This window comes from Hirundo rustica, chromosome 3, assembly GCF_015227805.2.
Source record: "Hirundo rustica isolate bHirRus1 chromosome 3, bHirRus1.pri.v3, whole genome shotgun sequence".
NCBI classification, from domain to species: Eukaryota; Metazoa; Chordata; class Aves; order Passeriformes; family Hirundinidae; genus Hirundo; species Hirundo rustica.
In genome coordinates, this window is record NC_053452.1 from 47,593,002 (window position 1) to 47,614,934 (window position 21,933).

Genomic DNA, 21,933 nt, shown 5'->3' on the forward strand with positions numbered 1-21,933 from the left:
ATACATTTAACGGTCAGGAAGTTCACCTAGAGAACAACCCCCTTCTATAATCATGAAGTACAATTACATATTTTTTAACTTATTTAAATGTCTTATATAATTTGCATTTGTGTACCATGTTAAGCCTTAAGTAGTGTTTTGGGAGTTATCATAGTAATCCTTTTCATTTTGTTGAAAATCTTGAATCCTGCCACTCAGTCTTGCACTTCAAATTTACTCCCCAATGACCAGCCCCTGGCAGGTTGATTGAGACTGTTTGCCGCTCTATACGCTGTAGTTTAAAATACGCATAATCTGGTAAAATGCCAGTCTTTTCTCAACCTTCCTATATCCCACACCCATGTTTTTTTCACCTGCCAAATTCAAACAAATCTTATCTAAACAATTAAGATAAGCATTGAAGTACTCTCTATAGTCAAATCAGCAAACCTCTCAAAGCCAGAACTGAAATACAATCTCTCTAAATTAAACAGTCTACAATGGCAATCATGTTTGTATTTAAACATTTTATTCTGAAAGGATTACAGCATTGCTCTCCACGGTTTTTTTTCCTGCCTAGACAAGAAGGCGACATACTGAGTCAAACAAAATATATTTCTTCTCTATGAGCTGAACTTGCACACTTTTTGTAAACAAACTGTATAGGTGTATGAAGTTTGACTTCACATAATCAGTAACTGCTGTCTTTAACAAAGTAGGCACTTGTTTGAAATGTATGTAATGTAACTGTTTATATTAACCATGTACAGCTATATAAAATCTGGTGATATATTTTGTTGTATGTGTGAATATATATTTACATGTATGTAGAAAACCTCTATTTTTATATAAGGGATACAAGTTAGGGAACAGGACAACTGTCAAAAAGTTGTCTAAAACTGAATTATGTTTATAAGAGAAAAATCATTCCAAAGATTTACTCCTTTCAATGAAGTCTTCTACTTTTGTTACTTCATATTTTGCAAAACATATTCATGCATAATTGATTCTTATTTTATTTCTCCCTAGAAATGTGAGTGCATGTTCTTGAAGGTATTTAAAATTCTTAAGTAATTTAAAAACAGTCTGGAAGCAACAGCTCAACTTAATCCATGGCTTCTGCTCGGAAATTTAGTTTACTGTTCTGGTTTCTTACACAAGCTTTAAATCAAAGTGAATTACTGCCACAGTAAAACTGTGTGCAAGCAGTTTTAAGTGGTGTCTTGCCTCTGATCCACGCTGTATGTACCTGTGTTGAAGCTCCCGTCTCCCTTGTGCTTTGTGCACTTTAACGTTGTCAGGTGAAAACTTTGAGTATTTCTTAACAGACAAATATATCACAAAGTTACTGAGGGCAAGAAGGTAAGTAATAATATGAAGTTATTAATTTATGCTAACTCTACTCAGTGCAGCCATTCCCCACCCACCAATTTTCAGTGGGGGTGGGGGGTGGTTTGCAAGTTATACAAGTTGTGTTTAAGAATTCATTTCTTTCACTTATTTTCTGAGGATCTTTAATAATTATACAGTCATGACCCTTGTGTGATTGGTGCAATGTCCATTCGCTCAGGGACATAAGGTTTTAGCACTGTTGTGTAAACACATTTATTTCAAAGAGACCCATTTGGGATTTAACTTTCTGCATTGGAAATTCACATTTCTATTACTTAAGATAAAGAAGAATCCCAGTAAAAAAGCTGTAGTTGTCAGGTTGTTGGAACTATTAGAGATAAAAATAAGACCTTGTGAATGTTAGATGAATGATAGCAAAAGTGACAAGGGGAGGGGGGGAAGAAAAAACTGGGGTAGTGGGGGAAGGGGGGCAGGATTGGAAGGTGAGGGCTGGGAAGGAGGCGGGAACCAAGGAATATGAAGTTTTGAAGTTGTGGATTTGCTATGTAACCAATAAGAGACTGAAAGTTTTGCAGATTAGTTTATTTTAAAATATAAATACTAAGTATTTATTGGATGTAAATCTGTGTTTATTTTGCAAGTAGCTTGATATTACATCCAAACATAATCTTTATCAGAGCAAAAGAAGTCATTGCAATTTGATCTCCTTCTTAGGCTCTTTTGGCTCTTGTTGATGAGAACACTGATGCAGGTGGTGTTTTTCTTCTGCTTCTGAATTGAGAAGTTCAGCTGTCAGTCATTCCAATGAACCTGATGGAATTGTCTGCATTGAGACTTTTTTCCTGGTTTGCCTGTGTTTGCATGTGTCATGTTCTTGCATTTTCCTCCAAAGACACCTGTCAGAGAAGACTTCCATTCTGTATACACAGAACAATTCTGTGTATTTTCTATATCCATTCTTTTTCTTTATTTGCTGATAAAAGCATAAGTTGATGAAGCTGTATATTATCTGACTTGTTTTTCTTGTATCAGAGTTCTTAATTTTGTAAGGTTTTGCCAGTATGGTAGTTTTCTAATGGTGTTGGATTTTGACCGCTTTCAATTTACTGTCTGTACATTTTTCCTGAGGAAGCTATTGTTTTTAATTAACTCAGAAATAATAATTCAAGGAAGATCATTTGAAGTGACACTTTGGACCTACTCATCTACTTATGTGCCCTTCTTTTCTTGCAAATACCCATTTCAGATAATTTGAAATAATTATAAATCCTGTGAAATTTGGTTGAATGAATTTTAATGGTACTGTTCTGCCTAAAAATTATGTAGTAATTTTGAGACTCTAATTATATAAAGCTTACTGTTTTTACATTTCTATATATTGATATAGGTCCTTAATAAAAATAGAGTCAATTTTTTGTTGTAAGATTGTTGATGCCTTTTCAGTTTCTTTCACTCTTCAGCTTACAGTAATATTCCTGGGGTGAAATTATTCCTAGATGATTTCAGTTGAGCAGAAATATCTGGGGATCAAAGCCTGGAAAAGGTACCATGGGAGTTGGAACCTCTCACTATCCTGTAATCTTGCATGTTAGAGTCTCATGAAGGGCGTAACAGCAGAGAAACCTCCAGATCTGTGCCACACAAAGAACTATGTGGCAAGAGTACTGTGATTAGTTGCTGCAGAAACAGGAGGTCCTTCACTCAGTGAAGAGGAATAGATCTGCCTTTGTATTTTGCTATACTGACCATCTGTTTCTACCATTTGTCAGAGAAGTTGTGAAGTCTTGCAGGAACTCCTGGTGTTCTGGAGAAAGAGAGCAGATGTGAAAGTGAGGAGGCAAAGATGTGCAGGAGGAAAAAAGGAGTGGCCTCTTGAAGCAATACTGCTTGGTTTTTGGAGAGTTACAGAGAAGTCAATCGATGTGGAAATCACCAGGAAGGACTTGGATGGGTCATGGTTTTGGTTTGCTTGTTTGTCTCCCTGAAGGATGGATCTCAGTAGGGCAGTAGAGGTTTAGATGTGGTTTTAATTCAGCTACTGCTTCCTTATGAGGACTTAAACTGTAATCTGTTATCAGTCAAGTAGGATTTGGAAAATGCTTAGTCAGATTTTTGGGAGACAGCAGTGCTTCCAGGAGGTTTCAAGAAGGAGGCATTTAACTTTAGATGGAGTCCAGAGACAGAAAAGCTTAGGAAGCATACTTGGAAAGGCCAGAGAAATGGAGTGTGATTTGAAACCTGCCCTGAGAAAGGGAAGGCTAAGACTAAGAATTCAGCTGAATACCAGTATTCTGAAAGTCATCCATATGTGATTGTGCAAATGAGAGTTTTATGACACAGAAATTGGATCCAAAGGATCTGGTTTATAACACTTTTTTTTTTTTCCTGAAATTCTATTCAGTGGGAAAGTTTGAATTTCGTCATTTTCATTTTAAAAGGAAATTCCAAAGTTTTGGACTCTGAAACAAAATAGGCTTTCCAAGGACTGGGTAGCTGTAGGAAGTTGTCTTTTCTCTAACAGCTTATGGAATTGGTACTGTTGGTGGATTTAGATTCATAGCCACAGGGAAGTGTAGCTTAGCTGTGTCTGCGTGGCCTATCGGCTCTGGTTTAGTGGCAGCTGGTAATTCATGTCCTGCTAGATATAGGAATATCAACAGCAGTGATCTGTCTAATAAAGTACAGAAACTTCCTTTGAGCGTCTTCCTGACAATACGCTGGGCATCCTGCAGTTTCCTGCTCATGGTGTTTCCTCATACATTTCCTCTTCAGGATTACATTTGCTGTCAAAAAGCTTGATCCTGTTGGCTTGGTTTCTGTCTTGCCCTGAAGACTTGAGGACGGTGATGATTTATTGTTTGGTTTATTTTTTGTAGTTTGCTTTATTGGTGGTTTGGGTTTGTTGTTTTAATTTGTGTGTCTGTTCTAAATCGTCTTTGAGTATGTGGAGGAGGATCCATCAGTTTTCAGTTCAAATATGGCTCTGAATATGATCATGTGCCCTAATCTCACTTTTCTACCAGCAACATATCCTTCTGTCAGGGGATGTAACTTTACACTTGCAAATAAATTGATATTAATAAGAATAGTAAATCTTTATCTCTCTGCTTGCATTTTTCTTTTGTCTTTCTAACTTCAATCTAATATCTACATTGGCTTTTCTAATGTGAGTTGGTAGATATATATTTTTATTCAGTTTATACTGTAGAAATACAGAATTGAAAGGAAACTCTTTGTTTCTCCTGAAATTTTCATAATCTGCCGTTAGATAATAAGATATAATTTCTGTCACAAAGATAGCAGTTTAGATTTCCATGTGACCAAAACAGTGACAATATCAGGAAAGCTGAGGAGCAACAAGAATTCCCTGAACCCTTTAATAAACTCTATAAACTCTTTGAAATTTCTTCTTCTTCTCTGTCCTTTATAGGATCAACTAATCATTTGTGATTGATCCCCAATCCTTCATTTTACTGTGTGGATTTTTTGTAGTCATCTGTTAACCCTGGCTTGCTTAAATAGAAAAAGAAATTGTTGCTTTGTAATTCCATTTGGTTTTTTGTTGTTTTGTTTTGGGTTTTTTTGGTTTTGGGTTTTTTTTTTTGTTTTGTTTTGGTTTGGGTTTTTTTTTGGTGGGTATCTGGACATACTTGGTTCAAATTTGATTTAATTGTGTCTATGTATTTGTATATACACACAATTATATCTATACATCAAATAATTTTACAGTGTTAGGGCGTGAAACTGAAGCAGGTTTCATTGACAGCAGGGGCGATAGGAATGCAAGAAAATAACAAAACTGTGAGATCATGACAGCAAGAACTAAATTCCTGGATCTGATGTAATTAAAGTTCTTTCTGTTAGAGCAAAAATCAATAGATATTCTTCACTTTCATAGCAGTCAAGGCCCGGAAATTTCAGTGTCAGCTTTGAAGCAAGAAAAAAACACTTTCTAAACCAGTGACGTGGGTGAAAATATCCAGCGACTGCAAGACTAACACAAACCCTTCTCCAGTTGTTTGCATGAAAGTATACTGGAACTGCAGAATCGCTAAAAATATTTTCATGTGTGGAAATTAATCTTTGTCTGTGTTTCATCATTCTATTGTCACCACATATGGAATCCTTTGGTTAGATGTTTGTGTAGTCATGCTGATTGTAGGGGGCGTGTTTAACTAGTAAGCTTGGCTACATAAGGAAGCATCATTGGTTTTTTTCAGTTCAAATTGTCTAGATAATGGAATTAAATATACAATAGTTCTGATTTATTTTGCCAACTATTACATTCTGTATGACAAAGCTGCAGGTTTGCCTAAGAACAGGAGCTCATATCCTGACTTCTCAGAGTACAGGGAGCACACCTGAGGGGAACATGGAAAAATCCTAGTGAGATGTTAGAGTGCTACTTAGGAACATACACAGGTTTAGATGAAACATATAGAAATATATTCCTCTTTGGAGCATAGACTTGAAGTATATATCCTAGGATCTTACTTCTCCATGTCCTTGTCTCAGACTGATTTGTTTTAAGCAGCTCCCTGAAGTATGTACACTCTTCTGCATACCTGTTTTGTTGAAAGTACACAGACCTGGCACCATTGTGTTTGCCAGGCGTTCTCTTATCTCCTGCAAGCATTCAAACAAAAGTGTTCTATTGCTCCCTGAGTAATCCATGGGTGATCTTAACATCGAGCAAAAGTCAGGGCAGGAACTTATGTTAAATTTCTTAGTGCAGAAGTGGACAGTCTCTGGAAGAAAAGGGGGTAGAGTAGAGAGAAGACAGCCACAACTCAAATATTTGAAGGGCTGTGAGTGTGTCCATATATGAAAACATTGTGTAAGCATAAAAGTGCTGAAATGTTAGATAGTATAAACTGAGCTTCATAATATGAAGCTGGGTTTAGTAAAGCTGTTTGTATATAGGCTTTGATGTTAGTGTTTTCTTACAGTAGAGCTCTCAAAATCTAGACCCAGTTTCTATTTGCATGCTAATTTTAGTATCCACTTCTACAAGACAAATTTGGCACATTTTTAAGCTTACAGATAGTCTTATTGAGCAACAGGGATTATTGAATATGTTGTATAATACTGTGCCTTGTGTAGAAGGCATCTTTAAGTCTCTTTTGCAACAATTATTACACTTGGGTGGGGCAGGGAAATTTAAAAATACCCCAAATAATTAGTAGCAGCTTTTTGCATGTGCCCCCTACCCCAAAAGAAAACAAAAAACATGTTGCTCGCTGAACTGTTAACTGTTACATTGGCATTATCTGCTACATTGCTTTCTGGTAAGGGAAAAAATAGAAAAAAACCCCATATTATTTCTGAAAAAAATAAATACTTTTTAATTTTTTTTTTGTTTGTTTGTTTAGTCCTAAAAGTTGTCTTTGTGCCCTGCTTAGAGATACAGTGTGACCTGCTTAGTTTAATCGAGGTCAACACTTTTTGTGTTTATAATTTTCCTTTGCTGTAGCTAAAACTATGGCTCAGGCCTGGGAATGGGAAACATAAGTCCCAGACTCAGAGTGCTATCTCTAGATGCTTTAGAGCAATCAGAAACACATGAGCTTGAATTGTATTCTGTAGTCTTTAGGTGTATACAAAATTTCTGTCACTGTTAAGGATATGGATTTATAGGATAAAAAGTAACCCATTGTTGGGTCTCTGATCAATATTGCAATTTCTAGATTAATATTACCTAGGGAATCATTTGGCTTATTGTACAAGTGCACTCACACCACACATACACAGAAAGCCCATTAGAGAAAAAGGGTACAAATTAATGAGGTTCAAAGTAGGAAAAGACTGGTATAGTATGATAACATTTATTCGTTGCCCTCACATGTATTCTAATGCAATATTCTAGATTTCAAGACATAAAATCTGGATGAGGAAAATTTGATTTATATAGATTTTAAATGAATGGTTACTGTGCTTGCAAAAATATGTAAGAGGAAGACTGAAAATCACTGTTTGAAAAATAAATCTTCGTATTAGCTGAGAATAATTTTTCAATAGTTAGCACAAATATTTCCTGTGCCTTGTGAAATGTTCCTATAACAAGTGGGGAGTCACGGTTCCTTTTCTAAATGTATGTACCTCTTAATGATTTTCTTTTTTAATCCAGGTCAGGTAGATAGAAATCATTCTCTTTGAGCTGTTCCACTGGGGTTTTTTGATGCTGAAAAAAATATAGTATGTGTGTGGTGGCAGAATTGGTTGAGAACAGGAAAGGCATATTTTGTGTCCATACTAAATGTGTCGGCTTAGTGCATAGAAGACTTGACCCTTGTCAGGTGTTTTGAAGTTAACTGGCTGACTTATGGATTAATGAGTTTAAGACTGAAGTCAACCAGCGACAGGAATGAGCTTTGTTGTGTGAGTAAGTGTGTGTGGCTGTGGTGCAGATTTACAAATTTTTATAATGCTTTCAGCTGGACCATGAAAGTCTGATGTAAAGCTTATCTCTGATCTCTGACTATGGCCGTATTCATGGGATCATGTTTGTATGTTTGGGGGGAGGGAGATGAATTCTTTAACACTTGACACCTGGCTCTGCCAGGTTTCTAGCTATACTCCTAGAAACGGCACTATTAAAGGCATTAATAAAGTTAAAACCCTTAAGCTGTATGACCAGTAAGTCATAAAATATGTTGCTGAGTATTGTGACCAGTTTTTCTTTCACAGCTGGATTATCATCCTGAACAGCTCTTTTTTCTTTTCTCTTTTTTATAGCTGTTGTGAACTTGGACAACTCTGTGGTTGACCTAGAGACGCTGCAAGCCCTGTATGAGAATGTGAGTAAACAGACAAAGTCCATACAATGTAGGAATACTGTGTGTCCATGTGGAAGTATTTTTACCTGGCATCAATAGTATTCAGAAAGCTTGTAGAACAAGTCCTATTTTGAAGTGACTTTATTTTCCCCAAAAGCAATGAAAATACCAAGTATATTAATTGTATTTATTGCCATTGTGTGCTTTATGAAGTGCATGTATTTCTACATGAGTAAAGTTTTGATAACAGAAATAATTTTCTTTGTGGAACTGGCGTATTTAAGTATTTTTTCTTCAGGGGTTGTTCCAAAATAATTTTAACTCTTTGAAAGGAAAAGAATTCCTCTAAGGTAATGTAGTAAAAAGTAGTATAAGCTTCTAGGGGCCTCATAAATGTCTGGTAGCAATAATCAGAGAGATTTGACCTCTAGGTATGTAAAATCAGGGATTCAGAATATGCTCAGGCATGTTCTAAAACTTGATAAAGACTGTCACATGAAAAAATCAATCACATATATTAGAAGGATGTTTCTGTCTTCAGCTGAAGCCAGTGAACATTACCCCTTTCTGTGAGTGCATTGCCTGGATATGTGGAGGTCTGGCTAGACATCTCTGGAAAGAGTGAGGAGGCTTTCTCTTTGCCCTCCAAAGAACATGGAAATATGGGACACAAAGCCGTGAGCCACAGAATGCCATTGAAGGCCAATATATGCTATTGTACCGAAGCGTTAACTTCCCTCACGAAGTTTCAGTAATACTATTTAATGTTACGCTCTTCAGATACTTGGTTTTTAGACTTTAACTGTTAGTCACCTGCTTTGGATTTATTTGATGGTTTATAAACTCCCTCTAAATAGTCCCCTTTGAGGTGCCAAAAGAGAGATTGTAATCTCTAGTCCACTTTACAGAAAACTGAGGAGCTAAACAAAACAGAAAAAAACTAAAAGTCTGACAAGAGCTAGAAAGGACTTTTAGTATTCATCACTGAAGAGCTAGGTTACCCAACACTGCTCAGGAAGATAATGGTCAAAAGGAAAACCTATTCTGACAATATTCTAAATCTCTATGAACACTTTTCTTCTTTGCTCCACAGCATTTCTGTTTTGGCCTATGGTATTTTATTTTAAATTATTTTTAATCTACTTCCTTACACAGTACAAATATTTCCTATGCCATACAGTTTTTAGCATGCAAAAAAAAAACCTCATTTTATATATTACATATGTGTGAATGAGAGATTTTCTTGTGGGAAGTATGGAATAGGTACTGCAATCATAATCAGTTTTTGCATACTTCCCTCTCTTAGAGTGAACAAGAGGTGGTTTTTTTATTATTTTGTATTGAAAATATATTCTTATGTTGATAATGTACTAATACTTTTCAAATGTTTACTTAATTTCATTTCCAATATACCTCAGAATCCGAATGTAATGGATTATTTGCAAATTTGCAGTTCGTTGAAATAACCTGTCATTGTGTTAATTTTGTAATTACCTTCACTTAATACAGAAAATGTCTAGGAAATGTCCTCATTAAGGAAAATACAATATGTTAATCTCAGGAAAGACTAAAATTTTTTTAATGTCTAATATATTTCTCTACTCTGAATAGAAAACAGACCAGTCCAACTTTATTATATTTGCTTGGGCACAAGACAGAAAAAAAAAAAAAAAAAAAAAAAATAAAAAAAAAAAAAAAAAAAATATAAAAAACAAAAAAAAAAATAAAATTTTTTATAAATTTATAAACAAAAAAAAAACAACACAAAAAAAAAAAAAAAAAAAAACAACCAAAACCAGAAAACAAGAAAAGCTCTCCATATACTTGGTTTTATAGGGAGACCTGGACCTTCTTTTTGATGAAAATGTGTCTTGAAAGAAGCTTTCTTTTTAGTTGACTTTTGTTTTCTTTTTTTCCTTTCAGCCTTTTGTCAAAAAACTTTAGACCTTGTATTTTCTTCCCTTGCTAGCTTCACTAATTATAACAGTATTGTTCAGTAACAGTTGTAAGCAATGGGTGGTACCAGAGAGCCTGGCATGTTTGATTCCTCCCTTATTTCTCAATCTCATCCTGTGTTGTAAGTGGGAATAACTTTGCAGCATTCGTTTACTTTGTGGCCATTAACTTAATTTTTAGTTCTTAGAGTTTATTTATTGGATTGAGATTTTTTTTTTCTGGATATTTAAATCCCACAGTACTAGTCCTCAGTCTTTCTATTTGATCTGTATGGAACATATGGGAGCGTTTGTTTTGCAGTCTTCCTTCAGAATGTAATCATTTTTTCTGATTGCATATGTCTGGCATAGTGCTTTCCCTTCTTAAATGTGAATGAAATTTGGGCAGTCTCCAAACCTAAACACACCCTAATTTCAAAAGCCACAGTCCCAAGGGTTCAATTCCTGTTTACTGAGGAATTAAACTCTTGTTAAACCACAAAGTTATTGTATATATCTTAGTGACTTTTTATAAACTAAGAAGCCCACACCCCACACCCTCAATAAGACCCAAGCCCTCAATAATTTATTTAATATTATTAAGTTGAATTGCATTAAGTGAGGACTGTGTTACTGCACCATTGTAATGTACAGTCAGATAACTCTTATGTGTGGTTGTGTAGCTTGCTTTATGAGGAGTTGTTTAAATATGTGTTGATAATTAGTTATATATTAATATCTAGACAGTTTTAATAGGAGAATCTTTACAGATAAAACTACATGTGGAAGTGTTACTTAAATGTGCCTTTACAAATTCCCTAATAACAATGCTATCAGGTGACAGCTATAATTAGGGAGAGAGAAGGCAGGTAAAATTCATTCAAGTTGCTGTATGGTGTTAGGTTGTGATGAGAAATGTAGTGATTGGCAAAACAGTGAATATTTGCTTTGAAAATAGATTGCCTCTTAGCAGCTGGGGTTGTAGCTAAACACTGAAACAAGGTATGTCTACTTCTGCTTGCTTCTTTGCTATATGAAAACAGTTGTGTAAAAATGGATTAAAAATGCTATAGAATCATTTATTATCTTTCATCTATGGATTTGCCCATTTTACATCACAAAAGAAACGTGCATATTTTTATAAGTAGGCTCCCAGTAAAAAAAAAAAAAAAAAAACCAAACAAACAAAAAAAACCATTCTGTCTTTGTCTTTAAAAGACATAGGTCAATGCTTTCAAAAACCTCAAAATGCCTTTGCAATAGAGAAGGGCATCCAGAAGTCTGAAGTTCATGACACTTCCCTGCCACTAAGATTCAAACTTTCTCCTCAATTATTTCTTGTGGGGTTTTTTTATTTTTTTTTAACTAACATTTATAATGTGATGTCTTAATATTTTTTTTGGCAAAGCCTATGAATTGTACTTGAGTTCTGATGTTCCAGCTTCAAAAGAATAGTATATTTATTATTTACCAGGGTATCTTGATATATCCTTCTTGTTTCAGCTCCTGTTGACAAAATTCCTTAGACAACTCACTCAATGTTTTTGAAATATGTAACATAAACTTTTAATGTCAAGTTTTCAAAAAAAAAAAAAAAAAAAAAAAATCCATACATTTAAACTGATATAAACTCAGAGCTAAGGTTCCATTGCAAGGAAAGGAAAAGCTAACCAGGAAATGTATAAGATTTATGTTGTGAGATGGAAAAAGGGCCCTTATGAATTTTGGTAAGACCAAGTACAGGCTAAATTCATACTCTGGAAGAAAATGGGAAAATAATTCAACTGAAGCAGAATATTTTTGCAGTAATTTCATTCAGATTTATGCTGTCTGATTAGTTAATATCAAACATATATATATAGTTATATAGAGAGCATAGTTAAATATAGTTATATATATATAGTTATAGTTAATATCAAATTCTAGTACATTATATTTTTCCCACTTTTGATGCTGTGTATCTATATCTAGCTAAAATTCAAGGAGAGAAAGAGCAGTATCATTCAAAGAGGTGCGAATGCAATCAGATTAATGACTTTAATAGGAAGTGTTTATTGAATGTGTTCTCTCTTGGCACAAATTTGGAGGGCAATATAAAAGTTTTTTTTTAAATTATATGTCTGTAAATTAGAGAACAAATAGGCCTTAAAAATAAGAAAGCTGGTAAAAATTCAGAGAAATTATCATCAATAATACCTGTGCAAGTGGCGCAGTATTCCTTTTCTGTCAGAATTTAAAGTATCCATAGACCACAATTCTGGATACCTGAGCCATAATTAGTGAATTGAACTTGGACCATATACTTCACCTTCTTAATTTTGGTGACGGGTGTAAACCTTCTCTACTGAGTTTTGCTCTGGCCTGCCCATGAGTGGATCATGCTTAGCCTTTGCATCTTTGACAGTTGTTACTTCTTTGCATACACAACCTGAGAATAATGGCTTAAATAAGGAATAGGGAGTCTGCGTAACCTTTGCCCATGGGATTTGGTGGAGAAACATTAAGAGCTTGAACATGCATGTATGTAATAGATTGCTGCAATCAGCACACTAATATTTCACTATGTGTAGAAGGCCAGGAGAGAGAAAACTCTCAGTATTTATTCTAAAATATGTGCAAATATCCATTTAGTTTTATGCTCCGTGCTAAAATACTTACTTCTCTTTAATTGTTATGCAAAAAATGTCAAGTGATTTTCCTTCAATTTAACAGAAGAGAACACACTTTTATAGACTGGCCAGAAATAACGGAACTTAATTTAAATTGTTAGTATGAGAACTTATTTATTTTTACAAAAAGATTTTTTTTTTCAAAAATTTACAAGTGTAAATTGAATACATGAACTTTTTGAAATGTAAGTTGGATAAATAAAAGACACAGTCATATCATTTGCACACCTAGACCTCCATGGCTCAGATGATGTGACCACTGGAACAATGCTACCTCTGTTGGCATCCTTGCAGTTTCTAAAATCTGTAGATTTCACCTATTTCCAAGAGAGTTCTTACTGATTTGAGAAGTGATGGAAACTTTCCTTTCTTTTAACTTTCACTTGGGTAAGAGTGTTCTAGATTAAGGGTGGACATGTCCCATTTACCTTGGCTTTTTTTACATAACCAAATCCAAGCCTTCTCCTCAACAGCACATGCAATGTTTAAGTTAACACTTCTGCAGTTAGTAGTCTCTTTCCTAGTCCTCATCCTGTCTGTGGAAGAGTCTTCTAAGATTGGAGTAAAAATGGATTAAATTTTCTGAGCCTAGGAAACATTCTTGTTCTCAGGATAGCATTATACAAGAAACAATTGCTACAGTAATTATATTCACAGGTCCTATGTCTGCCTTGACTTTATGCAGAATGGTATCTTTAGAGGATGAACCCCCCAGGTTTCTTTCCTCACACTGAAGTGAAACTGGAGTAGGGAATTCACAAAACTAAGTGTTATGAGTGGGCCATTGCCAGTACTCTAAAATTAAAAACTGGTAAATAAACCTGAGCCTAGCCCTTGTTAACTGATAGAGGCCTGATGCCATATAAATAAGCAAATAAAGGAAGGCCCCAGCAGGTCAAGGGAAGTGACCTGCTCAGCCCTAGTGGGACCACGTTTAGGGTGCTGTGTGCAGATGTGTCCTCTCCAGGGCAAGAGACAGTGACATATTGAAGCAAGACTAGCACGCAGCAACAATGCTGGTTAAAGACTTGGAGAAGTGTTATACAAGGAGAGGTTGAGAGACAATTGGGGTTGCTCAGACAGGAAAAGAGAAAGCTCTGAGCAATCTTACAAGTATGTACAAATATCTGACAGGGAAGTGGGAGTAAAGAACACAGATCTAGACTCAGGGATGCCCAACATAAGGACAGGACATAGCGGGCCTCCTGGATTTGAAACACTGGAAATTCCATTAAATAGAAATGCCTCTTTTTTTTTTTTTTTTTTTTTTTTTTTTTTTTCTTTTTTTTTTTTTTTTTTTTTTTTTTTTCTGGAGCAGTCTTATTAGAGAAGTCATCAGGTCTGCATCCTTGGGGATATAACCTGGCTGGATATGATACTGAACAAGCTTCTCCAGCTGCCTCTGCTTTGAGTCAAAGTGTTCACCTAGACAGTCTCCAGGGTTCCCTTCAAACCTCAGCTATTTGATTAATCTTTAGTAGAGGTACTAATACCATTATAATTTCTTAGTGCAGAGAGCAAAGTTTATTGCTGGATAAAAAAATATGTTTGCAATATTTCCACTCTGTTGATGTATTTAATATATAACATCACACAGCTTTAGAGATGACCTTTGAAGAACATCCACAGAAATGCTGACTAAATATTAGGATATGTGACATCCAAGACAGGTGGCTTTGCAGTAATTTCCAAACTTCTTGAAGTAAAAAGAGAAAGTCTGAATGAATTCTTCAATATGACTCTTCAATCTCATCATCTTTCTATTTCCCATCAGTATTTTCTCCCTTTTAACATGGGAAGTTGTTCAATAAGCTCAGAAAAAGTGTCCAAACCCAACTTTCTGGTTTCAGCTTCCTGATGGAGCAGGCATTATGATTTGAAACAGTTCTATCCCTCTTCTGCTAACCCTGCAAAAGCATTCAAGAAAGAATGCAGATGCAGCGTATCTTACACTTTGCTATTGTCTGAGTGATTAGAATATAATTTCCCACTGTTGTCTTCAAGTTCTGTGGTGGAGAAAGTTAAAAAATTAGTGTAATTTTTTTCTTAGAGGAATAAAGGTAGATACACTTTTTTTAACTCTTGGGCAGTTTTGATGTAATGTTTTGAATCACTTTTGAAAACTGCTATGATTGCCAAAAGAAGGGTCAGAGGAAGAAATTTTCATTTCACTTTTTTTCCTTTCCATCCAAATCCATTTTCCAGTACTACAGTTTGGAAAAAAAATTCTACCATAACTTGGAGCACAGTAAAAGTGAGGCTCAATTTCTATCGATTGGAATATCAAATAAGACACTTCAGAGTGTGCCACAGTTCTTCAAGAAACTAGGCAGTTTATATGGTGGTTTGTGGTTTTTTACTTATAGAGATAAAAATGAAAATAATTTTACTCCAAAGAATTATGCAGTCTTTTTCATGTATTATATGTATGATAGTTCCATTATAAATCAAATATGACTTGTTTTGTTTTTTTCAAATCCCAGATGAAATTTAAATTGCAGTAAACACTACAAAACTGTTTTCATTTATTTAAAAAAATATTATTTAAATACATATTTAAATATCAGATCATGTTCAAATATAACCCAACAAATTTGTGAAGAGAAATACAATTTTCATCTTGAGTCCTTTAATTCAAACACTTACTAAATAAGCAAAGAAAAGGAATCAGGAATGAAGATTATTGTCTCAGTGCATCATTGAATGAGTAAATACTTTGCAGCCTGATAGCAGTCAGTATTATTATTTGCAAGATATTCTATTCTCCATCAAATCTATTTATACTTAAAATCAATTTCTGGACTCATAGTTTTACCATAATCAGATGCTAGAAAGAAAAGAAAAATATATGAATTTGATTTGTTACAAGGGCATATTTATCTCTATTGTTTGACTCGTCACAACCATTTTCTGTTGTTTTTTTGGTTTTTTTTGTTTTTTTCCTCTATTCCAGAGAGCACAATCAGATGAACTGGAAAAAATAGAAAAGCATAGCAAGGCATCCAAGGAAAAAGAAAACGCCAAGTCTTTGGATAAGCCAGAACAGTAAGAAATTGTTATAGTAGAGTTTTGCTTGCTTCAGAAAACTTTCTCTTCTGTAGTAAAATATGTATAACTTCCCCCCCCCCCCCCCCCAAGACTGTACCTACTGACACTGACTCAAATAATTTCCTTTAATCACTTCTTTAGGTTCCTCTATGAACTCTCACTGATTCCCAACTTTTCAGAACGTGTGTTTTGCATCCTTTTCCAATCAACATTTTCAGAAAGCATTGGTTCAATCCGTCGCAAACTTGAATTGTTACAGAAACTGTGTGAGGTAGGTTGTGCTCTTGGGAAAAATAGATCTACGTTTCTGACTTTTAATCTTGTTAAGCTTTACCAAGAATTTACACTTTATTCACTGAAAGTGCTCATTAAAAATCTGAAGGATAGGAGGATAGAAAATTTTAAGATTGTACTTTAGCATCTAAGGGAATTTTAAGATTAGCTTTTGCTACTGAATTACATAATGCTTTTTCCATTAGTGTGTATCAGTCTCTGGAAAACAGTACACCTTCTCCTTTTGTTAAAGCAAAATCTTTTCTCTTGACAGTCACCGTTATCACTCTTTTTCAAAGGAATGCCAGTTCAGCTAACTTTGTGTTTGCTTGAACTTGAGAAATGTGCAACTTAATAATATCTCTGATATCTAAAATCAGCTAGAGATAGCAATGTTGTATCTAGTTGAAATAAATTACTGAAAATTTGCGGTCCCATGAAAAAAAAAATACATAACTTTAAAATGCAGATTTAATCAGTATTCTAATTACTTAAAACTGTTACAACTGTTTTGTGTTTTAATATGTACTATCTTTTATTTGAATAAATGTTATAATTGTTAGATCTGAGTGTTTTATGAACTTCTTGATGGATTTTCTGTGAAATTAAATATACCATTCACAATGTCAGTATCAGTTAAGGATTGCTTTTTTGGTGTTTTTTTTTTTCCCTCAACAGGTCATGTCTGGTAATACTGTACAGATTTTTGGGGTTGTTTTTTTTTTTCTAAGTATTTATTTTGGAGATAACATTCTCCATTCATAAAAAGTTACATATTAATATTGTTCTATTTCTATGTGTTGCACTGGAAGGTAACTTCCTTTATCTGAGTCTTTATTAGAATATTATTTCTAAACACAACATCAACAAATCTGCTCATTAACCATAAATATTAATGGGACTTTGAACAGGATTTTTTTTTTTCTTCTACATTTTAGACATTGAAGAATGAATCAGGAGTTATGAGGGTTCTGGGTTTGGTTCTTGCCTTTGGAAATTACATGAATGGTGGAAACAGGACACGAGGACAGGCTGATGGGTTTGGACTAGATATCCTGCCAAAACTGAAAGATGTAAAGAGCAGTGTAAGTTGATTTGAGACTTCCTGAAGGCCTGAGAAGGTTACATTCTCTAGAAAATTACTTTGTTCCTGAGTGTATGGTGTGAAGCTTGTGAAGGCATGTAGAAGGGACTTCTGTTAACTATGCTTATCTCTTCACACTTCAAAAGTTGGATATATGTCTACAGAATTATGGAAATTAACCATCTCTTTTCACAACTATGCAAACAAAAATCCATAAAATTATGTTTTAGTTCTTAGTCTGGTATACATTTGACTTCTAGAACACTTCACAGTTCCATCTTTTCTTGTCATTAGAAGCAATACTATGATCTTACTCTTAAAGGTTTGTTATGTGTGTGGAGGGAGTTCCATGCTGATTCAAAATATTTGTGAGGGGGAAAATGTCACTCCTGAAAATGATTGAATAGTCATCCAGAGCATTTGGGATAACCCAAAATTCATTCTTTATGTAAACCATGATGGCAGAGTTTGTATTTGACATTGGAACATGCAGTCACCTGAGTAAAGGACTTCTGGATGCAAGATTTGTCGAGTGTAGTCATCTCAGTAAAGAGAATAAGTAGTGTTTTTTCTTGCTCAGTGCTAAACTGTAATTTGTGTGTTACCAGCACTTCTTGGCTTTGACTAATCATATTGGGGTTGCATTCAAATATCTACTTTTGTTTACAAGGAAACAGTAATCTTACAGTTTCTATGGCTAATGAAAAGTCTTATCTGAATGTGACAGAGTACAGCAATAATTCTTGAGCCTTAAAATTGTTCCTGCATCTGTCTTGTGAGTCACCATCAAGATCTTCAATTCTGCAAATGGCAGAAAAAAGAGTTGGTTTCCCTCCTTGTTCCCTCACTAAATATACATTTCTTAGCTGCTGGATTAAGTCATGTAAGCAGACCGTTAAGCCTGAGATGAGAGAGCATGTCAGCCTTTTGCCTTTTTAAACGGGTGGAGGAACTTCCTTCTTGCATGTCAGTTTCTTTGGTAAACCAAGGGTGCAGTGATATGAATGACACTTTAGTACAACATATTTAGGGCAGCTTACTCTAACCATCAAATTGACTAGATCCAATACATCCCCAGTTTTAGAGCTCTGCTCAGTGGGAAATTTAGGCACACTAAATTTAGTTTGGTAACTCAAGATTTCTGCATGTAATTTGCTGGAAATATTGTGACTATTAATCTTGCAGTTGCAGGATACATTTTCAATTTATTTGCTATTGATCAGTCAGGAAAGTTCTTAAAAAATCCTTTCCTGAAAATTTAATTCTGTCAGGAATCCTCTTCAAATGGAAGATTTTCTGCTGAAGTTTCATTAGAGAGATTACAGAGGGGAAGCAATTAAAAAGCTCACTCAACCCCCAACGCATCCCCCTGAGCCACCCAAATTTCATTTATAAAAATAACTTTCTTTGTTTAATTTAACTTTGCTTTGGTAATAGTTGTAGTGTTGCAAAAGAACTTGTATACATGAACCCAGAAACAATTTCTCTTTTCCTTCTTGGGAAATTTCAGAATGTAAAGGTTTGGTTTGCAATCAGGTAGAATTTAAAAAATCAGGAGTGTGTTATGTGAGTGTTTTCCCTTCATTTTTTAAAATTATTAAATGGAACTTTGGGGTTTGGTTTGTTTTAGGTCTGGGTGGGGTTTTTGTGTGTTTTGGTTTTTGGTTGGTTTAGTTTTGGTTTTTTGTGGTTTTTTTTTTAGTGAAGGGACCAAACCAGCAAAGTAGTTTTTATACACTAAATATTTAGTTTATCTAAATTATGTTTTCTGAATTTTATTTTTTCTGTGAGTTTCAGTAACACAGCAAACTCTATCCTATTCTATACAGGACAACAGCAGAAGTCTACTGTCATACATTGTCTCATATTATTTGCGTAATTTTGATGAGGTGAGTGAAAATTAAAATTAACTCTTTTGAATTCAAATTAAGCAACCTAACTTACTAAATTTGCTCTTCTGTTGGCAAGATGCAGAAATATGTACAAATATATACTCTGTGCTTTCAGTTATGTATTTTATTATAGAAAAAAGTAATGAGCACTACACAACAGTTCATTTGTGTTTTTGTTAGGATGCTGGAAGAGAACAATGCATCTTTCCTCTTCCGGATCCACAAGATCTCTTCCAGGCTTCACAACTGAAGTTTGATGATTTTCAGAAAGATCTCCGCAAAATGAAGAAAGATTTGCGAGGTACTGAAGCTAGATTAAGTGCTGATTTTATATTACTATTATATCTCTTCTATTCTTGTTTGTATCATTTTGAGAAATTAGATGATACTATAAAATATTAGTGTATTTTTAACATCTCAGTTACTAGTTTGTTTCTTTAATTTCCTTTTCTATGACCATTTATGTCATAATCCATAATTTTCTGAAGATAACCTGTGAGAGGTTTTTAAATTACACAGCATCAAAACAGTTAGGTTAAATCTTCTGTTTCAAAACCAAAAATCTAATTTAGTTTCCCTTTGTGCAAGCTGATTCAAGTCTTTTATCATAAAAAGCACTGCAAATTGTTGGACCATGTCCATGATAAAAAAAAAAAAAAATACATATATATGTTTATAACCAGGTCTAAATACTATCTAGCAGATAAAATAATATGTATGACATTGTTAAAGACACTTGAAATATCTGGACTTTACTGAACAGTATTGCGCAAAGGAAGTTTGTTTTTTCTCCTCCTATGAAATGTTTTCTTTAAATGAATTCAGCAAGCTTAAGATATATTTGCTAGACTTTAATGAATAACATTTATCATATACTTCTTATTAGCATGGGGATCTAAGCACTAAATTTGTTAAGCAAGAGTAGTTTGCACAAAGGATCCATGATCTTTAATATTTTTGCAAAACATCTCTGCTAAACTGGTCAGTTACTTTACTGTGCTAAATCTCTGAGGGAGAGATACAAATCTAGGAGTGATATTACTGTTGCCTTGCTGCTTTTAAATGCCATGCCTCTAGAGACCTGGGAATGGTTTGGTAATCCATTAATCCCTGAACAACATAGAATGGGAGGTTTTCTATTACAACAAAAACATAATATGGCTACTAAATGACCTTATCTACTTTCTCCTATCAAACTTCCTGTTTGGGTATTTTAAAAACTATTTTAAATATTTTGAGTGTTTTAAATATTTAGTATTTTTAGTATTTAAAATTGTATCAAAGTCACTCAGTGTGATACTGAGGAGTGAACAGTAGTATCATCCATTTACTGCTCCTGAACAATCTAGGGGGCAAAAGTCTCAGAATTCAGTCATGAAACTTGTTTCTATACTTCTTGCAACTTGCAGACAATCTCAGAGCTGATATCAAAGCTTGCACATGTAGAAGAAAGTTACTTATGTCTTACTAAAATAAGATACTTGAATTCAGGTGCATGTCAATGAATATACATGGGGGCAGATATTATTCCTCACAAATCCACCAAATGTGTTTTGTACATGAACAGCTGAATATTTTCACATCAAGATTGAAATTTGCATGCAGACATAAATCTCTTGTGGAATAAATTCACACTGTGCAGTGATCAAAGCAGGGTTCTGTAAAAATGGAAATTACACGCTTCAATCTGCCTTCAGATTGCAGCTGAATTTCTGTGCTTCCAATCCAACTCTAAGTCTCAAGACTCTGTTATCAGTCTTTTCTGTAGTTAATGAAACTGAAGAATAACTACAAACACTATTGCTCTATTATATTTGGTACAAACTTTTTGAGGACAGCATCAGCAGCTTCATCCAGTTCTGAATATGAAGTGACAATTTCCACACCAGACTGCAGCAGTAGTCATGACTTCTTAATAGTCTCCAGATATGCGAAATTCTTTGTGTTGACTTTCTTTTTCAAAGTGTCAATATTAACTAAAAACCATTTGTGCTAAAATTTTTTATGATCCAAGAGCAGTGGTAGTGAAGTTTAATAATACACTAAAGATTCTGTGCATTCTGTTAGCTAAATTGTTGTAATGATTTCAGTGAGACAGAACAGCCTGTCTCAATTATTTATAAACAATAATTTGTTTAGAAATTATTTCTAGACAATAATTTCTAAATCGAGCACAAATTTGAACAGAATGTGTAAAATTACTTCAAAGGGGTTCTTTTTCTCTGAATTTACTTTAAGTACGCTACCAGATTTACTAATGAACACGTGGAATCTTACGAGTTACTAGAGCTGTTAAGTGCCTTATCAAATATCTAAACAGGAAGAGAGGTGTATGATGCTGAGAAAATTCTGACAAAATTCCAAATATGAACCTATTCTTTTGAAGTCAGTGTGAGTAAACGAGTATTGATTATTCCTGGGAAACACTGACTTTAAAGGCATAGAAATAAATGCCCACAGTACATCAGAATTTTATACTGAGATGTGGACTGTAACCTTGGACTAACATTCATCCATAATTAGATGGCACATTTCATGAGTGGATTTCACCATTTGGTGAAGGTAGGTGTTTGACTTGTTCTTTGTCACTGGGGAACTGAAACTTGTGGAGTATACTGATGCAGGCAGTATCAACACTTTAAGGGTATTTTGTTCATGTAAGTTTCAAATACGCTGAAAACCATTCAGTGAGATTATGCTTATTACAATGTGAGAAGGAGGTATTGGTTCACCCAGTCTGCACTTCTGAAGATATTTTATTGCTGTCTTAGAAAATTTTCCATGATCATTACTGAAAGGTAAATTTTGTTCCAGAAAGATCCTTTCATAAAACTTAAAAAAACCCAACAGAATACCCACAAAGTAGAGGACAGTTATCATTAAAAAGAAAAAGTTTCATAGTTGTAATGATAGCAGTTCATTTTA

The 21,933-nt window shown here is 34.4% G+C and overlaps 1 protein-coding gene across 8 annotated transcripts in view; it reads left to right on the top strand.

The window, feature by feature from the left end:
• Positions 1-21,933, top strand: part of FMN2 (formin 2) — a 173,898-nt gene that overhangs the window by 97,061 nt on the left and 54,904 nt on the right. For 7 of the 8 annotated variants that reach the window (XM_058419926.1, XM_040059664.1, XM_040059666.2 and 4 more), the window contains 6 exons: positions 8,068-8,129; positions 15,665-15,756; positions 15,901-16,030; positions 16,971-17,117; positions 18,946-19,005; positions 19,189-19,309. In XM_058419926.1, coding sequence (XP_058275909.1) covers positions 8,068-8,129; positions 15,665-15,756; positions 15,901-16,030; positions 16,971-17,117; positions 18,946-19,005; positions 19,189-19,309 — 612 coding nt within the window. Of the gene's footprint in view, positions 1-2,046; positions 2,532-8,067; positions 8,130-15,664; positions 15,757-15,900; positions 16,031-16,970; positions 17,118-18,945; positions 19,006-19,188; positions 19,310-21,933 lie in introns of those variants that run through there. The other variant, XM_058419928.1, reaches the window with a different exon arrangement.